This window comes from Platichthys flesus, chromosome 18 (genome assembly GCF_949316205.1).
Source record: "Platichthys flesus chromosome 18, fPlaFle2.1, whole genome shotgun sequence".
In the NCBI taxonomy this organism is placed as follows: Eukaryota; Metazoa; Chordata; class Actinopteri; order Pleuronectiformes; family Pleuronectidae; genus Platichthys; species Platichthys flesus.
This window is the reverse complement of record NC_084962.1, coordinates 13,015,425-13,041,877: the sequence shown is the minus strand read 5'-3', so window position 1 is coordinate 13,041,877 and position 26,453 is coordinate 13,015,425. Positions and strand designations below refer to the sequence as shown.

At 42.1% G+C, this 26,453-nt stretch overlaps 1 protein-coding gene across 4 annotated transcripts; it reads left to right on the top strand.

Annotated features, from left to right (window-relative positions):
• The first annotated feature begins 1,015 nt into the window (after nt 1-1,015).
• Nucleotides 1,016-26,025, top strand: LOC133973463 (protein EFR3 homolog B). Of its 4 annotated transcripts, XM_062411343.1 has the most exons (24): nt 1,016-1,706; nt 2,126-2,265; nt 10,791-10,867; nt 12,534-12,661; nt 13,121-13,271; nt 15,306-15,427; nt 15,728-15,877; nt 18,203-18,340; nt 19,757-19,835; nt 20,114-20,249; nt 20,600-20,755; nt 20,928-21,039; nt 21,174-21,225; nt 21,632-21,804; nt 21,928-22,003; nt 22,208-22,369; nt 23,249-23,380; nt 23,529-23,596; nt 23,706-23,833; nt 24,121-24,212; nt 24,323-24,371; nt 24,602-24,708; nt 24,803-24,852; nt 24,990-26,025. In XM_062411343.1, exons 2-24 carry the CDS (start codon nt 2,259-2,261, stop codon nt 25,093-25,095), a joined length of 2,451 nt encoding a protein of 816 aa, XP_062267327.1. In that variant the 5' UTR covers nt 1,016-1,706; nt 2,126-2,258; the 3' UTR covers nt 25,096-26,025. The 4 variants fall into 4 exon arrangements, with proteins under 4 accessions (XP_062267327.1, XP_062267325.1, XP_062267324.1 ...); XM_062411341.1 differs by lacking the exons at nt 1,016-1,706; nt 2,126-2,265 and adding an exon at nt 2,692-3,271 and having other exon boundaries at nt 18,206-18,340; XM_062411340.1 differs by lacking the exons at nt 1,016-1,706; nt 2,126-2,265 and adding an exon at nt 2,692-3,271.
• Nucleotides 26,026-26,453: the final 428 nt, after the last annotated feature.

Genomic DNA, 26,453 nt, shown 5'->3' with positions numbered 1-26,453 from the left:
ACTTTGTTATCGGCACCCTTCATTTTCAATGATTCTTGCATTGCTGTACAAACTGCAGATGTTAGCAGACAGGAGGTCTGGATGCTCCTCTACCTTTCTGTGAAGATAGAACATATGAACAGAGATTCTATGAATAAAAAGGACAATTTTCGTTAGAATCCGTATCAACTGGATAATTAGAGAACATGTCTTTAAATGGGACAAGACAGGAAGTAAAGTCCTTGCAAACAGTATTCAACCAAGTGGTGCTGATGGGTAAAGCTATACTTATAATAAATGGAAAATTTAAGACAATGTATACGGCATATTTTTAGCCACACGAATAGTAGTTTACAGTAATTCAGCTCAGCTATAATGAGTCAGTGGTTCCCAAACTAGGAATCAACACTAAGAGGGAAGTGACAAGATAATCTCCAGATATCAGAATAAATAATATAAACTAGCCAGGGCAGATATAACGAATATCTGGCATCTGGTAAAATAAATGTAAACATAAAAATATAAAGAAATAAAAATACATGAATAATTAATGACTTACTAATAAGGTCATAATAACCGAGATGAAACTACATTTACATATTTTGGTTGGTATTTATTCCTAATATTAGAAGAAAGATACTCTAATTGCATTGAAATATTTTCTTTATGTACTTTATGCATATGAATCATTAATTGAATATAAAAAAGCACAAACACTCTCAATCTAGGACACGTGACAGATAAAACATAAACATATCTATTATGTGGTGCGACTGCAATGGTCTACAGGCACATAATTGGCCACCTAAAGAAAACAATCTATGTCAGCACAAAAGGGCCCTATGATAATTTATAATATCGATACACATATGTATCATGACCAGACAAACAAAAAAGTCTATGGGTGCAATTTGAAAAACGCAACAGGAAGCCTGCTATTTTGCATTTATTTATTTACAATCAAAATATATATCATTGGCATTTTCTTTTTTACAAATTTGAGAGAGAGTTACCAACCTGTTGCTCCTTCCATGGGACCTTTGCAAAGTGGTTTATGATGCTACTTCCTATGGTATGTCATCAAATGGACATTATCAGAACAACGTTGTGAGTATACTATGATGGAAATATAATGCAAATGCTTTGCAATTTTGTACAGGACTACAAAATACTTTGGTAATCATGCCAAATTTGGCAGGAAATAAATTTGAATGGCCGGACGGTCGCACCATATGATATTTTGACACTTTAAAAAACAGAAACATTGAAATAACGAACGTTTAGTGGGAAATTTAGAGTGTGTACATATACTGGAGAGGTACTGCATATATATGGTAGTTCTTTATGTATTTAAACCTTACTTTTATCAGTAGAAAATGCAGTCGGACAGAACATATAGGCGTCAGGTCATTGACCCACATATATCAGATATGCTGCCAGTCAATCAAAGTGTAGAGACTGTGTGTGTGTGTTCATGTGCGTGGTATATATGTGTGTGTGTGTGTGTGTGTGTGTGTGTGTGTGTGTGTGTGTGTGTGTGTGTGTGTGTGTGTGTGTGTCACTAATGCCTCAGTCACATACTCACATCCTGTCAGGACCAGCTGGGGAGCAGTGGATACATGTGAATACTTGTGGTACGGTGGAGGAGAAGCTCTCAGACGTTCCGTGACCGCCTGCCACATGCTTTTAACGGAAGCTACACGGATTCTAATCGTGTTCACTTCATAGTAAGTGAACGGTGCTGTCGTTTAACAACTGTGGCAGCTAGCTTGCGTTGCTACACCAGCTTCATAGCTAGCTTCATTGAACAACACCCCCCCCTTTAAATGACGCCGGCTAGTCTCGTTACGTTCTGTCAAGCGTGAGTTTATATTTAAACGTCATACAAATCTGTGAAAAGTGTTTCTATGGTGGAACAAAGTTCCAGGAGAAGCAGTGACAGCTAGCATCGCTACCGCTATTCCCATTGACTGGCATCTGTGGAGGTTTTTAAATGAACAGCCGGTTTGTGACGATATGATAAATGTCACTGTTTGTTTTTCTCACTGGACAGAAACGTGTCATTTCGTGGCGTTTCCTGCGTTGTGTGTCAGGTTTCACTTGTGTGTACGCTCATCAGCTAACCTGGACATGCTAACCTCCACAGGCCAAGGACAATCCAGCGGTTTTCCTGATTTCCCAACCCGCCGGTGGAGACTCCGCTCCGGCCTGAAGAGCCGCGCATCTCACCGCCGCTGTGAACCTGGAGGAGCGACGCCGCCTTGTGTCGAGCATCCAACATGACAGGTTAGGAACACCCAGCTATTTCAACAGCAGTTCACCTAAAAGTTTAATGTAGGACAGTGTTGGAAAAAACAGTTCATCACTGCACATTGTGAACATGTTTAGTCAGAGAAACTCTACATGAATGTTCCAACATTCCTGTGCACATGCATGTGATGTGCATGTTGCACAGGAATCCCTCACCATGCAGTTTCCCTGAGTTGATATCCAGTGATTTCCTCATTCTTCGAACGTCAAGCCCACGGACCGAATGCTTGTCCCTCTGTCCTTGCCTCTCTCCACCCTCACTGTCTCTGCGTCTCCCCGTGTCTCTCGCCCAGAGAGAGACTCCCGGTGGATAGTGAGCCCCATTGTGTGGCTGAGATGTTTATTAATGAGAGAGGCGCGCATCGAGAGAAGCAGAGCTGCTGTTGAAAGGACTAATTCGCTAATCTCTCTGTTAATACGGCAAACCTGCCGATGCACTAACATAAATTACAGAGAAGCTCCAAGACGGAGACGTAGGAGTTGGTTTTCTGCAGGTTCTTTGAGAATTTGTGAGTTTGGTTTGGTTTGGTGTGGTGTCCGCCGTCACACACAAGTTGGACTTGGCTTTTCTGCTCAGGCTTCATTGAGGACAAGTGTAAGTGTGAGTGTGTGCGAGCATGTGTGTAGCTTTTTATTCCTGACAAACTGGTTATTTGTGGATGTGAGTAGATTTTGCATTTAGCTTGTTTATCCAGCACTTGTGAGCCAGACGTTGGGAGAATGGGTTTGCAAGTATTACTTTTCAAATCCAAGAATTGTAACCAAATAAGTAGATGTTCTTAGTCTGTAACTTGTAGTGTTACGTTTCAGTCTTTGCCTTCTTAGGGGGTTTTCTGTGGTGTGTTGGGGTTTCTTTGTGTGTGTGCTTGTGGGCTGTTGTGTGGTTGCTTGCCTGCCATGCCCTTGCCTGCGCCTGATGTCCCGGCCTCTCAGAGGCTGGCACTGGACTGTCGTATCCTTCTGGACCATCGCGTTGGCAAGGGTAAGTGACAACACCAGCTCCTCTGTTCTCTCCCTGGCTCTGTCGCTGTTTCTACAACACACGATTAGAGAATTGTTCCACTGAAACGTAGAAACTACTATTTGACTTGCTGCAAACTCCCTCCTGTCTTGTTAAAAACAGGGCGATAGAGCTTATTTAAGAGAGTGTTAAGGATGCTTTAGCACTCAATGGAAAGACCACTGGCTGCGATCATTATTTATCACAGGTTGCTGATGGAACACTTATGTCCAATTAAAGTGAAGTCTCATTACTTGCCGTCTGGGTCATATTTAATTGCTTTCATCCTTAATCTCGACTGAAACGTAAACTCTCATTGACAAAAAGGTCTTGGGGGCAGTCGCCGTGTTTCTACAGGGCATGTTGGTTCACAAGTGCAGGCGTGCAAGAGCAAGGAAAACCAAGCTTGATTGTGTATGATGGCAGCCAGCTGAGCAAAATGACCTAGGGATTCATCCCCAGGGGGGGGAAACAATCAAACTAACAGTAACTGTGAAGATACGTTTGTCCCTAAATTCTTACAACGTATCTTAACTTTACAGGATCCAAGCTGTGGCTAAATGCAGTGGCTGCATCTGTACAAGGCTGCAGCCTATGACTGGTTTTTGTTTCTATTAATTGCTCAAGTGAGAACAATTTAACAGTTACAACAGGCCTGATGTAACTCATTCTCATGGACCAATGAGCACTTCTGATAATCGTGAAATCCAGCTTTGGAAAGTAGGCTTCTCACACATTATACGCTGATACTATCTGGGAAGTGGATTGTTTCTGAAGGTTTCAGGTTTCATTGCAAACCTGCCAGTTATGTGATCATCAATATGAATTATGTCGGTCGTAGTTATGGTTGTGTGGCGTACGTGGTGCACTCCTCGTCGTGCAGGTGAGAAGCCGGACCATTAGAGCGATATGAGCCAGCTGCTCACCAGTGTTGTGTTAATGTACTATAGTTGAGAATAAAACAGTGATCTGCTAATAAACAATAGCATTTCACAGTTTTTTTGTTTCTGCTATAGATTTAGTTAAAATGCCAATACCAGAAAGCCATTTTGATATGTTTCCTCTGCTCTCTAAGGGAACTGATTAGAAAAAAGAGAGGCTGTAATGTTTTGAGGTTTCCCCCAGCCGCTACAGCTCTAGCTAAATGTTTTCCCAATCCTGTCAAAATGCAGAAAAGGCCGACATTTTGATGCTTCACTAGAAAATGGATGGAAATGTAGCAGAAAGTTGCATAAGCACAAAAGGAAAAACTGAAACTAAGAAAAGAAAGAGGCATGGGATGATTAATGATGGAGAGGAGGGAAAGAGTGATGCCGTCAGGGGGTGGAGAGAGGGGGAAAGGAGATTGCGTGAGTGGGAGGTCTTCACCCGTATATTCCTGATGTGCACATTCTCTCCCCCCCCCCCCCCTCTCTCTCTCCCCCTCCCTCCCTCCCTCCCTCCCCTTTTCTCTGTTTCTTTCTCTATAAACTGAGATAAATGATTATAATGGGGTGGGTGTGTTTGTTTGTGCACCTGCATGTTAAATCTGCAAAGCCCATCTAAGAAGGAGCGCTGTTGCAGAAGACAAACAGGGGAAAATCCAAGGTCATCACGGCACGCTTCTCTCTGACGCTGCCTCTCAGCCCCCTTCTGTGCCTGTGTTTGTGTGAGTCTGCTCGGCAGGGGGAGTGTGTGTAACTCATTGCATCGAGCCGAGCTCTGCACCAATCACGACGCACATTCATATGGCTTTTAGCTCCAAGCGCACGTGCACATTTATCCCAGAGTGAGCAGGGTGTGCATGTGTATGTGCATTCTGAGTGCCTCTTGGCACAGCAGTGCGTCTGTATAAACCACTGAAGCAGTATTAAGGAATCAGGTTGCCGCGGTGAGAGACTCCAACATCACGAGTGATGTACGGTAAGAATAACAGCCCTTCCTCCGTTGTGTATTTGTATGCGTGTTCCAGCCATTGTAGGCATGTGAGCAATGTCAAGCATCCAGCGTTAAAGCCAGTTTTCCCACATTCTACAAACAATGTTTCCTCTGAGCTTTCTTGTGACAGACTGCAGTTCTCACTACAGTGTATCGTCTCCTGTACATTATGAGAACTTGGTCTCTTACTGTATGTGGATACTGTTGATTGAACTACAGCATTAGCTTCCAAGGCGACACAAGCTTTCAAGATGTATATTTTTGGTAAAAGACTTTTATATTTCTTGTTTCCTTCTTTTTATCTTTGAGGTGATAATGCTGGGTTTCTCTGAACTTATAACACAGGCAGCTAATTGTTGTAGTTATGTGGGCGATGATTGATTTTTCTCTCTTATCCTTTCCTAGTTTTCATCATCCCTTAATGATAAATGAATGCTTCTGTGAAAAGTAGTAAAGGTGCTGAACAAAGTTAAAACCTGAGACAATGTCCTTGGTGAAATGTTGTTGTTGTCTGTCGCTCTGTTGTTTCTTGTACATGCAGATATATGGTTCATTGATTATTGCTTATTAAAAATGTAGCCGGCTTTGCTTCGAGTGTGCCGAGTATTGATGGAAAAAAAGATTTCGGTTAGCAGGCTAATAAATCATCAGCCCAGACACGGGAAGATCATGTTCACTTCACCGTGCACTGCGCTGGTGAGCTACTGTGTGGAAATGCCTGCACTCAAGACCCTCGCAGCCCAGTGTCAGTAACTGTTTGACTGTGATTCATAGTGTGTCGGCTCATTCTTGTGACTCAAGGATTTATTTGGCTGCTGCGTCTGTTCATCAGAGTATTTGTCATATTATATCAGCCATGTTCGCTACCACCCACATGGGACTGTACACTATGCTATGAATCTGACTTGTGTACAGGGGTTGATGGCAGAAAAATATGTATTTACTCTGTGTAAGCGTGGAGATGGGCTTGTCGTGACAGAGTTAGGTGGGATAGATTCACATTGTGGTTACGTATGCAGTGAATGTGAATAGCTGTCCTCCTCTGTGTGCCTTAGTGACAGCAGTTGAATTTACCCCCAAAGCTATCAGCCGTGATGCTCACCTTCTTTGCTCATCTGCTATGCAGCTCTCCCAAACTCAGCAGGCGACAGCTTGTGTGCATATCAGTTGGTTGTGGAATTAGACTTGTTCATCATTTGCTTACACTCTCCTCACCACTGTTGCATTTTGTACACTACACTACATTTTGCATGTGTATCCACTGGTCAAATATGTTTTGCCCCTCCTTGTTTGCTGATTCCAAAATAGCAGGACTTGGTCCTTCCCCCAAGGGCAACATGCTTTGCAACCATTGTGAGAAGTGTCATGTATTTTGCACAGGTGTATACAGCTTAAAGCTGCCCAAATACAAAACAGAAGTAAATACTGTTTGCTTGAGTATGTCTGTGCTTGTGTGCATGACCCCAGGTGAAGTTGAGGTATAAATGTGTAGTTGCAGTCATCGTCGTCTTCGCCGCCGCCCCCCCCACCACCACCACCACTTTCTCATGCACACACACTCACACGTGAAGAGAAACGCATTAACACACACTGATCCAAAATGCAGGGCATCACAGCTATATTTAGTCTCTTTTCTCAGCCACATGAATTTTGGTACAGCAGAACAGCTTTATGGAAGCAGGTGCAGATGTGTTACTGCACTCAGCCACTTGTCACACGCACTTGCTTTGTGTGCATGTTCAAAGTCCTAAATAGAAGTGGCGGATGTAAGATTTTTGCAAATCAGGGGCCATAAAGTGGCCACAATATGCACAGAGGAGCCAATTATATGTCCAACATCCATTTATGCACCATTCCTGAAACAGCAAAGTACACATTAGTCATTCCTTGTTTACTATTCGCTCTAAAGCTTTGAGCAAAGGCCACACATCAATATATTCTGAAAATTGTGGCTGACCAGCAAATTGTGTCTACAAATAAGCTTAGGAATTAATATTTATTAGCTAATCGTAACATTTCTTGTGAGTGGGTGACTATTTTATCAGAAAAAAAAACTACTGACAAGACAGGGGCACTTCAGAACTATATAATTTTTGTTTGGCCCAATTTATCTCCCTTTCAGAATGCAGTTATTTTTCCTCCACCCTCTTAGTCTCACCCTAAAGTGGAAATGTTAAGCTGAAATCCTGTGGGAAATGGAGAGTGTAATCTGTTAATGTACCAGCCCATTGTTAGAGGGATAAAAATAGCACTGTGACTGGCCGGCTCCTTGCTGTGGTGATTGGAGGGGTGGAGACCCCCCTCAACATGTGTGTACTTAAGAACATGTGAATTCCAAGCATTCAGTGACACAAGTAGACATTAGCTCCTCCTCCTCCTCTATTATCTTGTTCTTCCTTCTAACAACCAGTAATTCATCGTTCCACAGTTTTTCATACTCCTCAAAGTGTGTGCGACCATGTTTGTGTGTGGGTTTATGTGCGAGTGTGTATGGTAGAGCTCGTTGTCCAGCGCCTAAATGTGTTGTCAGCTCGCCATGCAGAGTGGGCGGATGTCGTGAGATCCCCTGCTATGTGTGCTTTCACCGCTGTCTTCCAAATTCCTGTCCACCCACTGTTTTGCGCTCTCTTAGCTTGTAACACATTAACCCACCATAACCAGCACCATAGACACAAAACTAATTACAAAACACTAGATTTTTACATCACTGGAGTACTGGAAGCAGAATATGTGAATGTTTCCAGACTTGACCTGCAGGTAAAATCCAGAGAATTGGCTACAGACTTAACCCAGAGTTTGCCTTTCACACATGCACAACACATTGGGGGGTTCTGAGAAACTGCAGAGTGTCTCTCTCAAACATTTGCGTTCACGAATGCACCATGCAAGATTTAGGTGAAAGGAATCTACTGACAGAAATTGAATATAAAATAGTTGTAGGGATGTTTTCACTAGTGTGTTTCATCTCAATTTTACAAATTGTTGACATCTGTTCAGTTTGTGTCAGGCCATTTTTCTACCTGCTTGCAAACAATGGGAGCGCCTTTAAGGTCGCTTGTCAAAATGCAAACAATCCAGGACTTGTCAAAGAACGTAACTAACTTATAACTAATTGCGATGCACAAGTCAAGTAGAGTATTCTTTCCTTCTTGCACCACAAGAGTATGAAATGTAAGTGTTAAAATTATTGAGGATATTTGGATCAATAGCCCCATTTCAAGCTTACTATCCTGTCAATAAAGGTGAAATACTTAATAATAAAAAGAGAACCCTAATACAAGCAAATATATAGAAATTATTTTATAAATGCAGATACTGAAATGTTTTTAAAGGCTTATATTAGCCTTTTGTATTTTTAATCACCAACCGATAATTCAGTTAGGCTTTACTTTCCTCTCCTGCTGACAGAGAGGACAGGACAGATTAATACTGGACAAAGAAATTAGCAGCACTAATCTGTGACTCATTCAATCCACCTGCCCCATCACACTACCATCTCCGTCATATTTTCCGTACGCCCCTGCGTCCCTGTCCCTCTTTCTTTGTCCTCCACCTTTTCCTCTCTACACTCGGGACCTGCCTCATTTTCATTAATTCAGTGGCGACTCCCACTCTCAGGCCCCCAAGCCAATACAGGAAGGACGATAGAGTGAGGTGGATGCAGGTTGGGTGGATGCAGGAGGACGGGAAGGAGGGAGGGACCATTACAGAGGCCTCATTAGTGTTTGAAGTGATGGAGGAGCTCTGCTATGAATAGACACACAGATAAGCCTGAACACCAGCAGAGCTCCTGCTGTGGAGTTCAGCAGAACTTTTAGAGAGGGGAAAGAAGCCTTGAAACAGAAGGGCCTTTAAGTAGTTTAGACTGTAAAGATGCCTTTTGTTCAATTAAAGGGCTTTTCAAGGACTTCCTGTCTGCACCGATTCCCCTCCTGAGGTGTAGGTCACTGAAAACACACTACAAGGCCTGTTATTGTAGTGAGGTTAGCCCAGAGGAGGGATTGTATTATTTTTGGTATGATGATTTATAGGTAAAATGTACACTGAAATAAGATTGTACTGCAAGTCCCTGGAAATGTGTCTCTTGATATCAGCTGTATGGCGCAAGAATCGTGGTTGTTGCTCATCTTGCACATTACTTGTTGTGGCAGGGCTCAGCCTGTCTTTGCACGTTGGTGAGTCAGGCATGTGGATGCTGATTGCCTCCATCAGCTGTGAAAATGTGCTCAGTTGGTTCATTTTATATTGAGAATATAATGTCATTATGTTGTCGGGACGTGTAGCTCCAGGTGACGGTTTGTTTATATGATATTTTAGTCCCCGAGGAGGCTGAGAGCGTCTCATCGTGTGGACGGCGCAACATGAACCTTTTTTTCTTTGGTATAATGCAAGGAAGGAAAAAGAGGTTGAGGTTAAGGAGGGAAGGAAGGACGGCCGAAAAGCAGATAGTTTTGCTTCTGTCTATCCCACATTGAATTGTTCCTATGTTTGGACTGAGGTGTCCGTCTTTCATATTATTTATTAAACGTGAGTCCACTGCTGACACCGCAATGACCTACTTTTCCCCCCATTGCCTTTTACGACTTCTAAACTTGTTTATCTTTGTTTAATAACTGCAGCTTTATTTTATTAGTCGTAATGGAGAGCTATGTGATTGGTTGTAGTAATTCATTTGTTGTTCTTTATACAGTTTTAGGTTATTCCTCTTTTTTCTCACACGGTCTTCTTATGACTCACCACTGCTGAATTCCCTCAGCCAATCAGAATCCACCTCTCGCTAGCTTTCTCCTCGTTGCAAAAAAAAAGGCACTTGTCTCTCCAAGGCTGTCTTGATTTAGAGAGAGTGTGTATGCCTGTGACTTTGTGTTGTGTGTGTATTATCATCAGAGCAGCATTGTTGTGTCTGTAATTGTCTTGTGACCTGATTCTTTTTACACTGGGTCTTTTTCGAAAGGCTTTCACATGGGTTACCTTCACTTTGCATGCAATTTGTGTGGGAAAATGAAGGTTGTTTTTGTAAAAGCAAAAAGTGCAAAGACAGACTGTGGAGGGTCAGACTAAGCTTCTGTTTTCCTGAAGCTCTCTAAACAAGAATATATCTTAACGTTTTCACTTTTGGATTCAGCAGTTTGAATGATGGCATCGTGCCAGTACTGTCATCGGTGAACAACGCTTGGCAGCTCTTTTCTTGCAGAGCGTTCGGCCGTGAAGATTTGTTAATGCTTTGCTTTTTGTCCTGATACAATTGAAGAATATCTTTCGGTTCTTCTGTTCTCCTTTCCTCACATCTCTACACTGGCTGATGCATTTTGTTTAACCTGTCACAGCAGGCAGCTGCACCTAATAATACAAGAAAAAGATAAGGCCTTAACATATATTGGCAAGAAGACTGTTCATTTCAGTGTGCTGCTACCTTATTGCTATTGCACTGTGTCCTCTCATTTACACAGACTCATCCAGGATAGAAAGATTTTGCTACAACAGCTCTTTGTTTTTATCGCATTTCTGTCAGTCCCAGTGGAAAAGTCTAATTGATTATCTCTGTCTCCCCCTTTGTTTTTCTCCGTCCTCTCCTCCTCCTCAGGGGTTTGTGGTTGCTGCGGGGCTCTCCGGCCTCGGTACAAGAGACTGGTAGACAACATCTTCCCAGAAGACCCAGAGGTGAGAAGCTCCAATGACACTCTGTTTTTTTATTTATCGCTTGCCTTGCTGTCTCTGATAACCATTTCTATATATGTGGAGCTTACTAATGCACTGACTGAATGTCAGTAGAAGTCGTTATCTTAAAAAGGCACCATCATACCTATCAATGGTTTCCATCAGATATTGGTCAGATACAGACTCAGATAAACGGATTGTTTGCAAAAATTTGGCAGATCCATTTAGTTCAATCCTATATGTTTTCCTCTGTGCCTGCCACAACTAACTATATGTCCATTTTGACCGTAGCTAGAAGGAGAGCTTACTGGTGTTGAAATGGTACTTCATGTTGGAAAATACCTAATGTCCAGGTACCCTGTATTGGTATCAGGACTGAAAAAGGGGGATCAGTACATCCCCAGTAGCTGAGTCAGGTGATTATAAACAGTGACGTGTTGGATTAGGAGTAGTGAAGTTGAGGTGATGAAACAACTTTGCACCAATTCCACACAAAACTGTCCTATGTATAGCTGTCTGTGTCAAACCACAGACCTCTTCTTTGCCTCCACTTCCTCTGATTAACTGAGATCTGTCACAGATGACTCATGAAGTGGATGGTGAAGAAGATGATCAGAATTGCCTCTGTGCTGCTGCAGTAACCCACTTTACCTGTCAGATCTGTGGCCAAAACTGGAAGTACAGGGGACGAAGTAGCACACATATGTCCTTGTTGTGAGTGTGTGTATATATATATATACGCCTGCATACTGTGACACTACCCCCCCCCCCCCGCCCCAAAAAACAATTGTTTCTATGTTTGAATATAAGATGCTACAACCTTCTCAAGAGTTCATGGTTATGTTGGTGTGCTTGGCCTTCAAGCTGTTTTGTTGTGAGAACTCTGCTGCTTGGCAACACCAACATGAATGATTAAGTTATTAACGGAATGAAAGCTAAACTATGTAGCAAGTTTGTAGGTGAGTAACGTAAAGCAGGGATGCCGAGGCACAGAGGAAAAGATGAGGCTGAAGATCAACATTTTCCCACAACATATTATAAAATTCGGAAGAAAAACTAATGTGTTACTGGGACACTTAAGAACTGAGCCATCTTTAATTTTAGTAACATCCGCGCTTTTTATACTATGGTCATATTATTTTTGTGTTCATTCTGTTCACAGGACCTGTTTATACTGCTCTTTATTCAGTTTTTCTGTGATGTGTTAAAAGTAGAAAAATAAGCACCTGTCTTACAAAGCTTTATATGGGTGTATTTATAAATGCTACCAGCCTTCCATAATAATGTTGTTGTCTTGGCAATGGGTTCAAGTTTTAATCTGACTTCTGTTTAGTTTTGGGAATGTTATGTCCATTGACTGCAGGTGTCAGAATGTAAAGTGATCTCAATGGACTACAGATGTTTTTAGCTCTCTCCTCCCCCTGACCAAATTGAAGCGCAGTGAAGTAGGTCAAGGGGGAAAGCATGTGAAACAGAGTGATCCATTTATACAACTAAAACTTGTTTTTTAGGGAGAACTGCACCGAACTGCGTACAGTTACTGTAGCTGCAAAAAGCTTAGAGATTTGTCTTGAATAATTATATGTGAGTGAGAACCTGAAATGATCTTCTGCGGTGTCTTGTTTTTTTTTCTTTCTTCTTTCCTTCCTTCCCGCTGTCATCCTCTCAGGATGGGCTGGTGAAAGCCAACATGGAGAAGCTGACATTTTATGCCCTGTCAGCTCCAGAGAAGCTCGACCGTATCGGAGCTTACCTGTCTGAGAGATTGTCAAGGGATGTGGCCCGACACAGATATGGGTGAGCATCACCGGTCAATCGGCATTCTAAGTAGTCTCAGGAAAAACATTTTAGGTGAAGAGGCGAGTTGGTCTGTTTTTAAAATAAAAAAGACAACATGGCTGCATTAAGATCCTCAACAGTGTTGTTTCTGCACATTCTTGCCTTATATGCAACAGAAGTTGTTGTCTTCCGTGACTCACGAATATTACGCTGTGTGATGATCCCTGCCAGCGTTAAGAGCCTGTACAGATTACATTTGCACTTGGCGGAGTCGCTCTGCCTGTGCAAGATGTGAGTCTTCCGAATCCGTGTGGCAGAGATTATCCAACTTTGTATCCGTGACTGTGTGAAGTTAGCCGTCGAGAATGTAACCATTAACTCTAATCTCTATATGAAATATACACTCAAAGACTACATTTGCCTACAGGGTCAAGAGTCTTGCATAATATTTACCTGCGTCTCACTTCTCCTCCACAGCTACGTGTGCATAGCCATGGAGGCTCTGGACCAGCTGCTGATGGCCTGCCACTGTCAGAGCATCAACCTGTTCGTGGAGAGCTTTCTGAAGATGGTGCGCAAGCTGCTCGAGTCAGATAAACCCAATCTACAGATCCTAGGAACCAACTCGGTGAGTGTCCAGGATTACATCACAAGTTTGAAAGTATCTATATCAAAGTAGCACCAAAGTGATAACAGACAACTCTGTGAATACTTGTGGTTAACATTAAAATAATCAAACTGACAATTTGACTTCATAAGTGGGGGACCAAAGTTGTTGCATTCACAGAGTAAAACAAATAAAGAATCCAACTTGAAGTCTGAGTGACTTCATGTGCATTACTTTCAAAGGATTCACACTTACTGTCGAAGCCAAACAGACAATTTAACGCTACAAATGTAATTTGATAAGCAAAAACCTACCTGCTCATAAAACTTGTGGTAAAGAGTCATTTTAAAGCTAAGACTAGATTATTTTACAGTTATAAATGTAGACAAACTCCCACATTCTCGAACTGTCAGTCATTAATCTGATTTAATGTGCCTTATATTCTAAGCTCTTATGCCACATCAAACTCCACTCATTTCAGCGGATTTAGAGGTATTATCTTAATCAGAAGTTAACAGGCTGCATTTACCTTCCCGATTTGATAGCGCAAAGTAAAAGACTTTAAACCTCGAGAACGATCAGAGCTCAGCAGGAAGCGTGGAGTGGAGTGGGAGTAGGAGTGATGAGTTCCTGTGATGTGGGAAGCAGCTATGAGTGCTGTTGCACCAGGTCAGCAGAGCATCCATAAAGGAAATCAGATTAGCCGCCGACCACACTGGCAAAGCTCTACAGTCATCTCCGCAGATTGACGAGACATTTCAGCCTCTCACTCATAATCTTCCTGCTATCAGTCTCTCACACCCACTCGCACATGAGTGTTTTGGACTGATGCAAGGCCACGCACTCCAGCACACACACCTCAGAGTGCATGCTTCATTGAGCATGTCAGGGCAGTTTATCACAATCCGTAGTGCAATTTTGCCAATTCTGCTAAATTTATCTTTGCTTTCAGTCGGCCTCCAGTGAGGATATTGATTTAGGGTTAGTTTCAGTCCTAGTACACTATCGAGGTAAGCTTCTTCATTCATAAAAATATATGTATACTGTAATTTTCAGTGCAAAGACATGCTATTAAGCCTCTCCTTAAGTATTATGCATCATATGGCTCGTCGCATGCAGACTGGTGTCAGAGAGAGGTTAGGGGGAGGGATTAGGAGAGTTTATAACCAGGGGAATCCAGCCCGACCAGTTTTTCTCACAGTGTCCGTGACCTTAAACCATGCACTGCAGAGCCTTTCCACACATACCAAGCTCTTCAGCACAGCAATGCCTGAGTTACTGTTTTGTCCACTGTGCTCGCGAAAAGAAAAAAAGCCTTTGGTTGCAGCTCAAAATGTTTATAACCTCAGCTTTTCCATTATCAGTTGATGTTCTGCAGACACAGACTTGATGCTGCCAGTAAATCTGGGCAGCGTCCGGGTATCAACTGCTGCAGCAATTTACTGCAGCAGCTGAGCGGCATCACAGGAGCAGTTACGGGTTCACTTCATTAAATTTGTTCAAGGGTACTTCATTTAATTCCAGTAACCACTCTGAGAGTGAACTCGGGAAATGTACTCAACAGGGACTTCTTTAGATGCTCATTTTCTCCATACATTCATCTTTTTTATCCTTAGTGCAGCATTTGGGTGACGGATCTCTTTTTGAACGGGGGATTGATGTAATTACATTAAATCTCCTTTTATTGAATAAACGGCAGAATTCTTGTTTAGAGGTTGCATCCTTTCTAACTTGATTCCAAAGAAGTCTAGTTCATAATTTATTAATTGTCGTGTGGCGTGAAGCTAAATGTCATCGTGTTTAAATGGTGACATTTTCTGGCGCAGTGGGAGAGCCCTCCTCTGCTCTGTGCTTTAATTCTTAATGAGATGTTATGGTGCTACAGCTTTGACGTTACTTTGGGAGATATTCACCATTAGGATTTAGGGTCATTTCATCAGTCAGTTTTTAATTAAGATAAACTATTCATGAACTTGGCATATTAAGGAGCAGATTTATTTATTCCTGCAGATATATATATTTCTAATTATTTTTTTCTTTTCCTCCCTCTCTCAGTTTGTGAAGTTTGCCAACATAGAAGAGGACACGCCGTCGTACCACCGCAGTTACGACTTTTTTGTGTCGCGCTTCAGTGAGATGTGCCACTCCAGTTACGAGGACCCTGACATCCGCACCAAGTGAGTGGACAGATGCTTGACTGCACCAGAGGGAGAGATATTAAGTTACTGCTTTTTTATAAGACTACTATAAGAAGTTTATTTTAGACTCCCTCAAAGTACCCCTGCCTGTGAACATTTCTTTCTTCTCTGACAAAATGAAATCTTTTGAGTTATTTTGTCATCTGAATATAGAAATGTCATCTTTGGCAGTTAAATATAACCTTGAATAAAACACAAGGAAAACACTGACACAATTATAAATACAATCATCCATTTTTAGAATCAGTCAAGTGATCTGTGTCTGTTTGTTGCCTCCAGGATCCGTATGGCAGGTATCAAGGGTCTTCAGGGTGTGGTGAGGAAGACTGTGAATGATGAGCTACAGGCCAACATCTGGGACCCTCAGCACATGGACAAGATCGTCCCCTCTCTGCTTTTCAACCTGCAGAGTGGAGAGCGTACAGAGAGGTGAGCGCCCGCAAGGAAATTGACAACTGATTTGTTTCCAGTTTCTCAAACCTATGGCAAATATATAATGGATGTTAAGCAAACTCTGTTCAGATGTGGTATTAAGAAGCCTCTGGTGATCTGATAACAAGTGGACAGGTGTGAAAGCACCTAAGATGTATTAAGGACACATTTGAGATCGGATCATTCCGACCACATTCTGAGGTGATCTCCGATGCATGTGGCTGCCTTCTTTAAGCGGTGTGAACACAAATGCATGTGTGTCACGTTGAACTTTGTTATCTTCTCAGGGTTTCACTTACAACATCAACATTGAGCACCATGTATTGAATTCCTACTTTTGTTTCTATAGTGTGGTATTATCCTATTTCATTGAAGATGCTTTCATTCACTTAGCCCCTCCGTCCTTCTCTCGCTCTCTCTCTTACATTGACACCTCACTGGGGCTGTCACTTCATTCATGTCAAGTTTGACATGACATGCAATATTCGAATACCACCTCTGCATCCCCCGGTCACTACAGAGCAGATTATTTTAGCTTCTTTTCTGGATAGTGGGAGGAGGTGGAAACAAGTCGGCCAACTTTAAATACACTGATGCTGTCATGTATATCTGTGTGTAACTTTTGACATTTTATATATATATAGACAACATTTGTATGGTTGGATTTCGAGAGAATCATTTAGAATTTATTTAAGGTGTACTCTTTATTTCTCCATTTCTTCACACGGTATAAGTAACCAGGCTTTTATTTTGAAGATTTGTCATTAAAGAGACTAGATTGTCAACATGGGGTGAGAAGATTATTGACCTAAAATGAATCGGCGTTGACCCGTTGTGCCTCCGTCACACAGTCCACAGCCGCTCTGTGGCCTACCGGTGCTGTTTGTCCTGGCAGTCTAGCCAGGCATCACCCACGTCATTCATCATCACTGTCATCACTGACTGAATCCACTGACAGCATCGCTCCCCTTACGGGTGTCTGTTTCCCCACATGCAGCATCATCTGTAGAAGAAAGGGGGAAAATATGAACAGAAATGTCGCAATCAGTCGAGAGTTACGGCGTCACAAGGATTGAGGGCAGGACCACGCCAGTGAGAGATGCAGAGTTCCTTTATATTAATATTCCAAACACTCAAATTATATGTTTGACGTCAATGCTGCGATTTGAAATAACAGGAGCAAAGGGGGGAAATAGCAAAGGACTGGGTGGAGGGTGAGTAAAAGAATACAGCCCAAAGATATGTGGCGGTAATTGTAATGAAGAGGCAGATGGAGAGAAAGAGACAGATTTCTCACCATGCTTTCCTCCCCTCTGTGTGAGTTATGAGGTCTGACCCTGCTGTGCATCCTCTATTCCTCCTTACTGACTTAAGCCGTCACCAGTGACGAAACCAGCAGCAGTGAGATCAGGTCGAACTCACAGATGGTGCATTTCTCTCTACATTAATGTCCACACATGTTCAAGTTCATTTAAAGATGAGGCACAGTTATATCTTCTGATGGTTCAGAGAGAGAGAGAAAGATAATTTATTTCTGGTACTAAAATCTTGTGGATTAAATCTCATGTGTGGGAACTCAAATGTCTTTTAGTTTCTCACCAATGCAGTTGCCTATTTTGATTTAGATTGTTAAAATTGAACTCTTTATGCTCCCTAAATAGTTTCCTGCCAGATATCGTCTCAGCAGAAAATATAAACCTTTCAACACTTCACCTACAGATTTCTACATTACCTGACCAAAAGAAAGTTTCTCCTGTCATGTGTATGACCTTAAACTGTTATATCAATTCTTATTTTCCTTGGCTTTGTGAATTTCATCTTAGTGAGGGGAGTCACTCAGAGACAGGAAGTCACATTTCCTCCACAGCAGCAGGAGCAGGAGAGATGAAAGAGTCGGGGTCTTTAATAAATAATGTCATCATTGGTGGACCACCCGAGGCTAGTCATGACCAAGTTAGAGCTATGGTGGAGGTTTTAACTATGCATGAGGATAAAGAAGGGCTGAGGCGACTGTGAGCATCCACACACACTCACAAGCAAAACACGAGGGCAAACACATCCACTTAATTTTCACTGCAGAGGGAGAAGTCACCTCAGGAGTGAAGGCTGCACTGCAGAGTGTTTTCTGTAAAACATGGAGCTTTTGTGTAAATGTTACTGTTGTTGAGTCAAACTGGTTCAAAACACTCGCCTCTCTTCTCTTTCATTACCTCTCTGCCCCTCCCAACTCACCTACCTCTCCCTCTCTCCCTCTCTCCCTCCCTTTCCTATCCTTATCTCTCCCTCTTCTTTTCTGCTTTCTCACCTGCAATCTCTCCCCAGCAGCCGCTCCCCTTCACCGCTGCAGGCGTCCGAGAAGGAGAAGGAGAGCCCGGTGGAGCTGACGGAGCGCTGCTTCAGGGAGCTGCTGGGACGAGCTGCCTATGGCAACATCAAGAATGCCATCACACCCGTGCTAATGTGAGACAGCCCTGCTCGCTCTTTTATTTACAAGATCTGTCCTTTCGTTTTGATTTGGTCCCTCATGCAGGTTTTTTTTTTGATGCACTCTCTAAACCTGAAGGAGGGCTGCATCCCAGGACGCGACTGCAGTATTTTTAGCTTTACCCACATTCGTGCAAGGGGGCACAAGGTCATTGCAAGGTTATACAGTTGTATCTGTGAGGGCATGGTTTGCAGAGCAGACATCTTAATTGTATCGCACTGCATAGATGTCTGTGTTGCAAGGTTATTATATAATTACTGTTGTTTTTCTTTCTAAGAAGACATTTTCAACCCGCTGCTTTTTCACAGCTTCATTGTGCCCCTGTCATCTTCTGTGGTGGCCTTAATTATCTTTGAATGTCTCTGAGCGTGGTTTCTCTCTGAGATGAGCTCCTTTGTTTCTCCATTCTTCCTCCTCTTTTTTTTTATTTGAATCAATGCAGCTCTACTGTTCTTCCCGGAACAAAGTATTTTTTTTGTCTCTACCTGCAACTGTCTGAGCCCTAGACATTAATGCTTAACCCTTTTTTAGTGAGTATATTTTTTCAATCTGTCTTCAGTCCTCGTATGTCCATCAGCATTCATCTTTCCTGATCTATGCTGTATTCCCATGGAGTTGTGGATTAGCAGTAAGGTTAACTTATTAACTTGTATGTTATGTGCTTGCAATAATGCAACCTAACCTGATAGCCTGCAGAAAATGTTATAACTTATTCATTTAGACATTGAAAAGAATAAAAATTACAAACCTTTAAAATTTTTTAGAAAATATAACTTTTCTTGGAAGTTTTAAGCCTGTGTTGCCTTAATTTATTGATGTCTCCAGAATTCCTCTGAAAGCAACTGTAGCTCCTCTTTGTTGAGTGTAGTATATATTTTAAAATTTATTTTTCTCTGAACACGCCGGCTCCATCTATTTTCAGTTTTCTCCCAATTTGCCCTCAATTCATCTCACTTGTCATGTTCTGTGTGAGAGCAGCTCTCGTCCATCCATCACTGTCTGTCTCATGCTTAAGTAATTTATGTCACGACCACTCTCTCCATTTCTCTACTTGCAAACTATCTCTCAGTTTGACCAATTGTTCGGTTTTAATCATCCTGATCATTTTGGTTGAATGTTTTAATAATTAGTTTTGACTTGGATTTTAATTTTATTATTTACTGTGAATCATAATAAATCAGTTCAGCAGTTTCAGCATAATCCTGCTTACAATCGAACAGACAAATGCCGATGAAACATAACCTCCTTGGCGGAGCTCAAATTACACTTTGTGTCTCGATGGTAGGATTCTGTGGAGATGTATTAGTAGGTACTCTGTATCCCTCTAGGTGCTGTATGATTCCATTTCCTGTAACCTCTTCGTTCACCTCTTCCTCTCTGTGTTCCCCCAGGCACTTAGATAATCACTCTCTATGGGAGGGGAAGACCTTTGCGGTGCGCTGCTTCAAAATCATCATGTACTCCATCCAGGTGAGTGATAAAGTGCCTATATATCCTTCAAGACCTCTTCCTCACCTCCCCTCTTTTCTCTCTCTTTCCTTCCGTTGATCTCAACTACAAGTATAAGTTGAAACCTGAAATCGTATGTGATTTATGCGCCATACGTTTTGTAAAGTGGTTGATACATGATTTAGGGGCGAAAAGTCAAACATCCCCTGGTATTATTTGGAGTTCTCACTGATTTACAGCAGAAAAAAGCTTTCTTGATGTTGTTTCATTCAATCATTCCTACTCTGCTTCTTCCTCAGTCTCAGCACTCTCACCTGGTCATCCAGCAGCTCCTCGGTCACCTGGACGCTAACAGCAAGAACTCAGCCACAGTGCGAGCTGGGATAGTGGAGGTTTTGCTGGAGGCAGCTGCCATTGCAGCCAGCGGCTCTGTTGGTGAGTCGTATACACACACACGCGCACACCCTGGGTACACCCTGGGCAGCGTATGTCAGCGTATAGCAGGGCCAACATAAAGAGACAAACGTTCACACTGTCAATTACACCTACTGTAATATATAGTTCTAACCCCAATGTGCATGACCGCGGAATAACCCATGCAAACACAGGGAAAACATGCAAAGTGAAACTTGAAACCGGGATTTGAACGGGGAACCTTTTGGGTTTGTGACGACAGTACTAGCCACCACACAACAATTTCTTCTATCGCTCAACATTCATACACTGTCTGCACAACTCAGTATCTTTACCAAGGACACTCCAAAATATTTTGTTTGCATCTGCAGGCCCCACAGTTTTGGAGGTCTTCAACACCCTGCTGCGGCAGCTTCGTCTCAGTGTGGACTACGAGTTGACCGGCTCCTACGACGGTAACATTGGCACCAAGATCATCAAAGCTCACGAGGAGCGGCAGCTACAGGAGGCCGTCATCAGGACCATCGGTGAGTGAGTGGTTGTTGAGATGTTTCGGTCAATGTGAGGTAGTGAGTGGGGGAGTAGGGGAGTAGTGGAGCCTTTTGCTATACATGCTCCTGCACTCCTGACAATATTTACTTTGTCTTTGTTTATGCTTATACCGCTGTGTTTACATGTTGTGTTTTTTTTCTCTTTCAGGTTCATTTGCCAACACTCTACCAACATACCAGAGATCAGAGGTCATGCTTTTCATTATGGGCAAGATCCCTGTCCCTGGGGGTCACCTGTCTCTTCTGTCCACAGGCTCCGGGTAAATTATTTTTGCACGTCAAACAGTAAACATATATCTTACCTTAAGCCATTCTGTGGGTCAGTCAACAACACACCATATATACAAAACTTAACTGTTTTAAGCTTTAATTGTATTTGCTTTTTCATCCCCAGGCCTGAGGGCACCAGGATGATTCAGATCATGTTGCTGAAGTCCTTGGTTCAGGTTAATATTGATCCCTATCCTATCATTATTAATTTAAAAGCTTTGAATTAGTGGCTCTTTATACAGTTTTGGCTGCTCTTTTGTAATCTGACATCCCCATATTCTTTTATCCTTTTTTAGCACACATTCATTCAGGTCCCCTATCTAGAGCTAAATGGAAAAGAACCATAAGCCTGTATCTCAAAATGTGTCAAAATGAATTCCTGTAGTCAAAGTTAAACATCAGCATGACTGCAGCAGATTAGCGTCACACCCATGATGCTGTTCATGGTCCTATAGATAGAACAGAAGCCAGTCAGAAGTGAGGAGCTCATAATCAAGAATTGATCTGTTCCCTTTGCCATAATGGCCAATCAGTCATGTGTTGTAAGTTTGTAAACTTGACCTGTGCTTATGATTGTCTCAGGTGACGGCAGGTTTCCAGACCACCAACATGCTGACTGCGCTGCCGAGCTCCTTCCTGGAGCCGCTGCTGTCCTTCTATCTTACCGAGGATCCTGAGATTCGACTGCTGGTGCTGCAGATCCTCCTCAGTCTTATCGACCGGCACGACAACCAGCCCAAGTTTGAAAACATTAGGTATGTCTTTGCATCTGTGATTATTGTAGGGCCTGAGCTGTACTGTACTAGATTTAGTTAATGAGACCACTCTGTGCTTCATTTACAGTTTGTGTGTTCTTGTTGTGTCTTCTCTCTGTGCAGCATCATCTCAGACATCTCCATTCTCAAGCTCAAAGTTGACAAGTGCTCCAGACAGGACAACCTATTCATGAAGAAGGTCTGTCCTCTATCTATAGGTGCTTTGTTTCCGTGGAATGGAAAATGAAGACCGATTTATTAACATTAATTTTTGTTCTGTCCCCTTTTCAAATTTAATTTACTTCTACTCTGCTTTTCCTATTTTAGATTATATTTCTGTATTACATTTGCACTTAATTAAATTGATACAATCTCCCCTCGTGCGTGCTTCCTTTACTCGCAGCATGGCCAGCAGCTGTACCGTCACATCTATCTGGGCTGTAAGGAGCAGAGCAGTGGTCGGCAGCACTACGACACCCTTTTCGCTCTGTTGGGCCTTCTCAGCGTGGAGCTGGCCAACGAAGAGGTGGTGGTGGACCTCATCCGCTTGGCACTTGCATTGCAGGTACAGATGTGCATCCATGCAAGCAACTAAGATGTTATTGTATTCACCTATATTCTTATTTTGTTTTCTATTACACTCAATCATCTTGCACATTTGGAGCCAGAGTCTGCGATGTAGGCATTGGGGGATGGAGCTGCGATAGCAAGGTCCCGCCAATACATGCACTCGACCAATCACGAGTCAGTCTCAGATTTCAATTCCATTTAAATAGCATCAAATATCAAATTAAACATCAGAAAAAATTAACAGTTGGACATGCAGCAGTATGATAAGAACTACCTGGTGTGACAGAAAATCCTTTCCACTAACATGGAGGAAGCAGGATTTAATAACTGTACTGCTGCCAGCCACCAGGTCGAGATCGAGATGCTTTGGCTTCACTATTAGGGATCAGTCATGTCATCCATCTTCATATATACAGACTGCAAATATTACTGTGTTTTTCTTGGTCTGTGTTGTGATACACTAGTTATTTCATCTTTGACGCACTGATCTAAATGCAAACTCAAAGTGAACAAACAACATGACATCTGGATATGTTAAAGAGAGAGGGGGAAAAAATCCTGGATCTTCCATTTTCTCTGGATCCACTCCAAACTTGAATGGGTCATTATCTACCTCCACATAACATGTCATGGATATTGGATGAGTAGTTTATGACTCATCCTTTTGACACAGACAGACAAACAAATAGCAATGAAAACACAACCACCCCGTCGAAGATACTAACCGCAGACTTAATAACGATGCAAGAAGAAGAGTTGGACTCAGCCAAAGACGCATTAAACCACGTCTAAAGTCTTTTCTCTGAATCAAGTTGAAAAAGCTTTTGAGAGTTCGTCAGGTCCAGTGTTTAACAGAGCTTTGTACCCTGTGCAGGACCTGGCTCTGTCCACCGATGAGGCTATGCCTGTTTACAACCGCTGTGCTGTTCACGCCCTCGCCGCCGCCTACCTCAACCTCATCTGCCAGCTCACCACCGTCCCAGCCTTCTGCCAGCACATACACGAGGTCTGGACTCCTTTGTTTATTTTTTATACATGTGTCTGAATAGATAGATAGATAGATAGATAGATGGATACTTTATTAATCCAGAGAGAAATTCAGAATACCAGGAACATGTGTGTTAACAAACTGCTTTTCTCCTCTGCCCCTTCAGGTAATTGAGGTCAGACAGAAAGAAAGTCCCCACCTTCTACCTGAGGATGTTTTCATTGATGACCCCAAGTATGTACCTCGTTCCACATTCAGTTCTCCTTTCTCCCAGTGTTGAATTTGATAATTAAATATTCAATACTATAATTGAAAACAACCACCTCTCCCTGCTTTTTCCTAGGCTGCCTTCCTCACTGGAGAAGGCAGAAGGAGATGTTTTGTTCCTTCAATCGAAGATCACCGAGGTTCTCGGAGGCAGTGGTTACAACACAGAGAGACTGGCTACGCCTTATGTCCCACAGTTTACAGGTGAAAGTACATACCCCTTGGGTCCTCATTTCAACTGTAACAAAGAGAAGGATCTCTTGAATTGATTGATGTACTTTTATATTCAAGTAAATGATGATGTCTATTGGCTCAGACTACTCCTGTAAAGTCACCACTAAGCTGCTGCTTTAAAATAAATGTAATGGAGCTAAAAGAACAGTTACAGTAAGATTTATAGTTAAATTCTGAGAACGGTCCCTCAGTGTTTCAATCAAGGTTTACTACGTTTTCAATAGAAAAACTAATGATCACATCTGCTCTCTTTCCAGATGAGGACCGTCTGTCCAAGAGAAAGAGCATCGGGGAGACTATCTCTCTCCAGGTGGAGGTGGAGTCCCGAAACAGTCCGGAGAAAGAGGAGGTAAAGGCTCTTAAGCTTCAAAGACAATCTACTGTTTTAAAACATGAATGTGCAACGTAAAGAGAGGTTTCTCAGTTACCTCATCACGTTTTTCTTTTTCTCTTCGACAGAGGACACCAGCAGAGGAGATCACATTTGAAACCCTGAAAAATGCCATTGGTTTGTCTATTCACTTTGTAACATTAGACTTATCAACACAGCATCACCACATGTCTACGCTTGTTTCCTAAAGATGGATTTGTTTTAAGATAATAACGTTTCACAACAGATACATAAAATGATACAAAGTAGTAGTAGTTAATAATAATGGAATGGAGTGAGTGCAGAAGAAAAGCAGTGACTCCACGGTGTACTTTCGAAATTTACATCTGGTTTCCGTGTGCCTCTAGTGGACAGTGTTGGTATGGAGGAGCAGGAGAGGGAGCGCAGGAGACAAGTGGTGGAGAAGTTTCAGAAGGCCCCCTTTGAGGAAATAGCTGCCCACTGCGGTGCCAGGGTACGTCAGAAACATTTCATCTTTATGGATATTTTTGTTTTTCTTGTTTCACCTTCTTGCCATTACCTAATACGATTTATTCTTTCTTGTCCAGGCAACTCTACTGCAGAGTAAACTAAATCAGATCTTTGACATGACAATCAGGTAAAAGACGGAGCTTTGACATATTTGAATAACGTTCCTAGAAAGAGTAATAATGACACTAATGGCAGTCATGTGATGATGATTATGATGATGATGATGATGATGATGACTGCGGCCTGTCTCCTCTCCACATCCAGACCCCCGCCCAGCCCATCTGGAACCATCTCGTCAGGTTATGGCCAAAGTCAGAGTCGATCTGTGCCCATCTATGAGATGAAGTTCCCTGACCTGTGTGTGTACTAAACCGCACTTTCAACAGCGATGTACGGAAAAAGATGCAAACCAATCCTCACTGTAAAAGCATCAGAACCAAGGATGTGAGGAGAACAAGCCAACTCAAGAGCAAGCCACTCTTTGTTTAACTTAGCTTAGATTATGTGAGCCTAACAACCTGCTTACGCCAGTAAATGCAGCTGCCACTCTTTTTTTATTTAATTCCTTTCAGATCTTCCTTAAATGTATGTATAAACTCCACTGGCTGGATTTTTAAGTTGAGACGTTGCCAAGAACTGTGAGTTAAAGAGGCTGTGACAGACTCAGACTTTATATTTTATTGGCTTTAGAATGAATTAAACCATTGCACGCCCTGGAACTGAAACACTGCTAATTCTTGATATTCTTTCTGTCCCTTACAGGGTGCCATACTAACCTGAATAACAAAACGAGATTGACCAGTCATGTTTATTATCTCATGATGTTTTATATTGTAATTGTTTTATATTTGTTTTGGCCGGGAAGAGAGTATATGAGTTTAATTTTAAATTTAAATATTGTTCTTTTAAGTTTGATTGTTGTCTCCCTTGTTCTGCAGCTCGTCTTTAGTCTTTTTTATCGCTTTTCGTTTTGCCTTTTTAGTGTAATAGCCAAAAGTGCTTCTTTCTTTAACGACAGGCTTTTTTTATTTCCTGCATTTACTATTAAGTCTAATTATAATTTTTGTTTGTTTTATCTGTGATTGAAATGAAAGATGACTGTGTGCTATCCTCCAAAGTGAGTGTGCCTTACGGGTGACTCAAGCTAAGACACAAGAACACACGAGTCGTGACCACACTCGAGTTGCGTTTACCAGATCAGACACTAGACGAATAGCTAAGGATCCTTTATTTTTTTTTTCATCCCATATAAATGTGTATATACAGAGAAATATATAAAGCTGATGTACAGAGTAGGGATGTTCTCGTGTGTGTGTGTGTGTGTGTATATATATTGTATATTAACTCTAATTTTAGACTGCCACTGCACTGATTGTGTTCGTAGATGAGGGAGAAAGCTACGTAGTTTGTATTCCGATATTTGTTTTCTTTTGTTAAAATCTCACATTAATAATCAGCAACACATGAAATTAATTTATACATTGTGGAGTAGCAATGTTTTGCATCATCACAAGGGCAGAGGATCACATTATTCATGTATTAATGAACACATCACTCTGACCTGTGCCGTTGCCATTACACCCCGACTGGAATGAGTTTTCTTTCTCTTGTAGACACTTAAAAGCCTTGCATCTTTTTCATACAGCAAGACACAAGCGAGTCTAAAAGCCATTTTGTGTGTTCGCAAACACACACAGGTATTAAAAAAAACGTAAGTATAATGGCAAT

What these genes read in the sequence shown, in the direction of transcription:
- LOC133973463 (XM_062411340.1), top strand. Translation starts at nt 3,187, where the DNA reads ATGCCCTTGCCTGCGCCTGATGTCCCGGCCTCTCAGAGGCTGGCACTG. An exon ending in GGCCGTCATCAGGACCATCG is followed by an intron (nt 20,756 to 20,927) that starts GTGAGTGAGTGG and finishes TTTCTCTTTCAG; the next exon opens with GTTCATTTGCCAACACTCTA. An exon ending in ATCTTTGACATGACAATCAG is followed by an intron (nt 24,853 to 24,989) that starts GTAAAAGACGGA and finishes CTCCACATCCAG; the next exon opens with ACCCCCGCCCAGCCCATCTG.